The sequence below is a fragment of the Alexandromys fortis genome, unplaced genomic scaffold, assembly GCF_014885135.2.
Source record: "Alexandromys fortis isolate MF-2015 unplaced genomic scaffold, M_Fortis_MF-2015_v1.1 scaffold_420, whole genome shotgun sequence".
In the NCBI taxonomy this organism is placed as follows: Eukaryota; Metazoa; Chordata; class Mammalia; order Rodentia; family Cricetidae; genus Alexandromys; species Alexandromys fortis.
The window spans coordinates 19,028-22,827 of NW_026068289.1; the positions used below are offsets into that span (position 1 = coordinate 19,028).

Below are 3,800 nucleotides of genomic sequence, written 5' to 3' on the forward strand. Positions count from 1 at the left end.
AATTCCTTTCCTTTTTCATCTCCCTCTCAAAGAGGCAGCTTCTGTCTCTCCCCATTTCTCCCCTTCCCCTTCTGTCTCTTTCTCTCTGCTCTTCCCCCTTCTCCCCTTCCCTTCCATAACCCACTAAATAAATATCCAACCTCACTCTGCATGGCATGCCTTTCCATGTGTCTGTTGCTGCCCAGTGCCTGCCGCCCCTTCGGGGACCTACCATGTGGTTTCAAGGCCCACTGTCCGCTGCAGCCATTTGGGGATCCACAGCATTTTACTTTTACCATTACACTGTGTCTTGCATTTCTTCTGTCAGTAAATTTGACTCTTCTGAGATGAAATGGATTTTCTGGACACTTTGCTGCCCATTTGATTCTTTTGTTTAAAGAGAAAAACTCTGCACAATAATAAAACACATATTTTATACTTATAATGGAAGTTAATATAACTCATTGCTCAAGAGTTGAGTAGTGGAAATATGTAAATAACTTCAAACAGATGAGGGAAAACTTGGGAGCAGTTGCTTGATATACTTTTATTAAAGGAAAACTCAGGAGCATCATTACTGTTATATTAATATTATGTAATAATATTATATAATGTTAGGAGCCATGGGACTCCACAGGTATACTTGATTCCTGAAGAGGACACAACAGTGTCCTGAGTGAGCCTTCTGGTGACAAATTGATTACCAGCTTCACATTTAGCCCCATTGACCAAGTACTGATTCCAGGTGATGCAGTCAGGTGGGGTCTACCCTGTTCTCATTCACAGTGTCCAGTCTTCACAGAGCCCTACAGTGTGATTCAGAGAAGGCACTGTGGAATGAGGTTTTGGGATTCCCTTCCCTTCAAGCCAGGACAGTAGTGGGTAACTGTCCTTAGTGACACAGGAGGGACATGAGGCCTGTCGAGGACTCTAAAGAAGGCTGGACTAGGTGGAAGAAGCTGACAGAAGGCCAAGGCGCTGCCTTCCTAATGTAATCTTAGCCAATCAGAAAAAGATTCCTGGTGACGCTTTTGTTGCCAGGTGAAAAGCCTGTGTGAAGAGGCCTGGGAGAGCTGGAAATCCCCTGTGTGACAAACTTCCTTCACAGCCCAGGACAGAGCTGAGGTGCTTCCTTCCCCTGTAGGAAGGGAGTAGGTGTGTGTGGAGATCAGCTTGTGTGTGGAGATCTGAGGTGGGGGTGAGGACACCGAGAACATCCATCTCTCAGGTCCCCATATGACCATGTTTGTTTGTCAGCTGTTCCACACTGAGTTTGATGATCCCCTTTATGCTTCCTGCATGGGCTGAGATCTGTGTCCACCCTGAGCACCCCAGCTGCTGGGAGCCCAGGGCCGTCCCTCTCTGGTTCTCTACATCAGTGTGTGCAGTGTGGGCCCCAGCAATGCTGCAGCTCACCTGCGCTGCCAGAGCTCTCTCGGGACGTTCTTGCTGCCCCGTCTCTACCTCTTTCCCTGGTCAAGTCTGCTTTCTGGTCCTGTGCCCTGTTTATCTGGGATCTAAAACATCATGGAATGAGGGAGAGAGACTTATTGTTTAGTCACTGGTGTTTGCCAGACATTGCTCCAGCTGACTATTAGATTCAGTAGTGTGTGCTCAGACCTGAGGAGACAAGGGTTGGAAGCCACACACTGATATTGCAATTCAGGTTGGCACTGACAAGCCTGTAAGCATCCTTTCTGAAGCTGTTGCTTTAAAGCCTTGTTTTTTTTTTTTTTTTTTTTGTCATTAAAACTCAAGGTGACTGTCTGGAAGTTCTAAAAGGTTATAGAGTTTGCTTTTGCAGACATCAGTGGACCTATTTCACGGTTGTGGAGGATTTAAACAGCAGAAAAATTTACAAAAGTTGGATTAATTAACTTCTCAAGTATTTTCATTGGAATATCATGAATGCAATAAATTCCTGCATAAGGAAGATGCCTGAGTCAGCAGGGCTGGGCCTTACCCTGACCTGCTGTTTCCAACACTCGTACATGGCAGTTCTCATTATTAACCACGGTACATCATTCTTTACTGTGTGCACAGGAAGATTTAGGTGTACAGCGTACGGAGCATATTTACAAAGAGAATTCCAATGTTAGAAAGTTCAGGGACTTGTTGACTTCCCCAGAACTCTGCTTTCTCACCCGAGGCTCCTCAGACTGTCAGACATAACAGAGGACAATCTCTGCCCGATATACATGGCTTCTCTTTAATTCCCCTACTAACCCCCAAGTATAAGAACAGTAGTTCTTAAATAACTATCCCGAAGTTGTGTAAACTTGACTCGCTTTTCTCTTTTGGTTCTTTAAACCCCAAACACAGTCAGTCTGCAGTTTGGACAGCTTTACCCTGTAACTGAGAGGAATTGTCACCTCAAATGTTCACCCAGTGGGGCTCCATGAACATACAATCACACACAGCACAGAGAACCTTTGTAAACAAGGTCTGCCCAGAGACAGGTGACACGCTTCAGCTCTGGTGCTGATTGGCTCCTCTCCTGGGACCAACTCCAGTACTCATAGAGGCATCTACAGATTTTTGTTCTCTGAAGGGCACAGCAGGTGTGTGTCCTGGTGGCTGCCATTGCCTTTTCCTTCGAGATGGCTGTGCAGGTCCCAAGCATCCTCCTTGCAGCAGCTGCGGTGCTGATGGTGCTGAGCAGCCCGGGGGCCGAGGGCAGAGACTCCCCAAGTAAGTGCGGGACAGGGGTCTCCAGAGCCAGCACTCTGGGGGACAGGCTCTGAGGGACCCCTGGGGATGCTGGAATGTGGGGAGAGCATGGTAAGATTCTGATTTTAAAATAGTCTTTTATCACAGATTTCCTTTATCTGGAAGAGAGGGCGGTTATATTCTCATTTCTGTGTTGTGGTATTGAAGTTAGGATGGTGCCCACTGTACAGGCTGAGGCTGGCATGTTGAAGAAGGAGGAGACAGAGTTTAAATTAGAACCCAGGACAGGACAAAGGGAGCGCGGGGTTATGTCTGAGGAAACAGCAGGGTTGGCATAGCAACCCCCCACCCTGACACCCCACCCCCAGCTCGCTTTCTGGAGGAAATGCTGGATCCCGAGACGGGGAAACACGGGTCAGTGACGGTCTTGGATTCCTGGTATTTAAGGAAAATTCCTGGTGTGGAGTGGAGGTTTAAGGGAGGCAAACTCTAGGCATCCAACCCTGAGAGAACCAGCAGACAGGAGTCTAAATTTCTTCAGCAAATGGAAGCTTGAGGATTCTGGGTTGGTAAATTGAATTTCCCAGAAAAAGTCAGGCATAGAATGGAAATCTGTGATACACACGGGAGACCCCTCAGTTCAGAGACAGGGGAGTACTTTATCTACTTCATACAGAGCCCCCGCCCCACGAATGCCTGGGCATAGTTTAACCTCCCTTAGCAGTTATTCTAGAGATGCTCCGTTCTGTGAGTTCCAGGACAGCCCGGGCTGTCACAGAGAAACCCTGTCTAGAAGAACAAACCAACCAACCAAACAAACCAAAAGATCCTCTACGGAGTCACTGTCCAAACAGGCAGGCCCTGGAGGTCACCTGTCTTCCAGCTGGGGCTCTCTCTGAGAATAAATGCCCCTCGGGTCAGGGAGGTCTGGGCCATTTGCACCCAGGAGAGAATCTCACGTGGTTGCATTGGAGTATTTTCTTTCGATCATTGTTTTATTAGATCGTTGAGAATTTTGTACAGAATATTTTGATCATATTCACCCCCCACTTTCCACTCCACCCAGACCCACCGCCTCTTTACCCCACCCGACCTTGAATATTCTCTTTAAAAAATTATTTTTGTTTTTGTTTGTTTGTTTTTCCAGACAG

At 47.2% G+C, this 3,800-nt stretch overlaps 1 protein-coding gene across 2 annotated transcripts in view; it reads left to right on the forward strand.

Moving 5' to 3' along the window:
* The first annotated feature begins 2,528 nt into the window (after nt 1-2,528).
* LOC126494854 (rano class II histocompatibility antigen, B-1 beta chain-like) overlaps nt 2,529-3,800 on the forward strand; it is a 10,421-nt gene continuing 9,149 nt past the window's right edge. For both annotated transcript variants that reach the window (XM_050132302.1, XM_050132301.1), the window contains exon 1: nt 2,529-2,670. In XM_050132302.1, the coding sequence (XP_049988259.1) occupies nt 2,580-2,670 (91 nt within the window). In that variant the 5' untranslated portion in view covers nt 2,529-2,579. The remainder of the gene's footprint in view (nt 2,671-3,800) is intronic.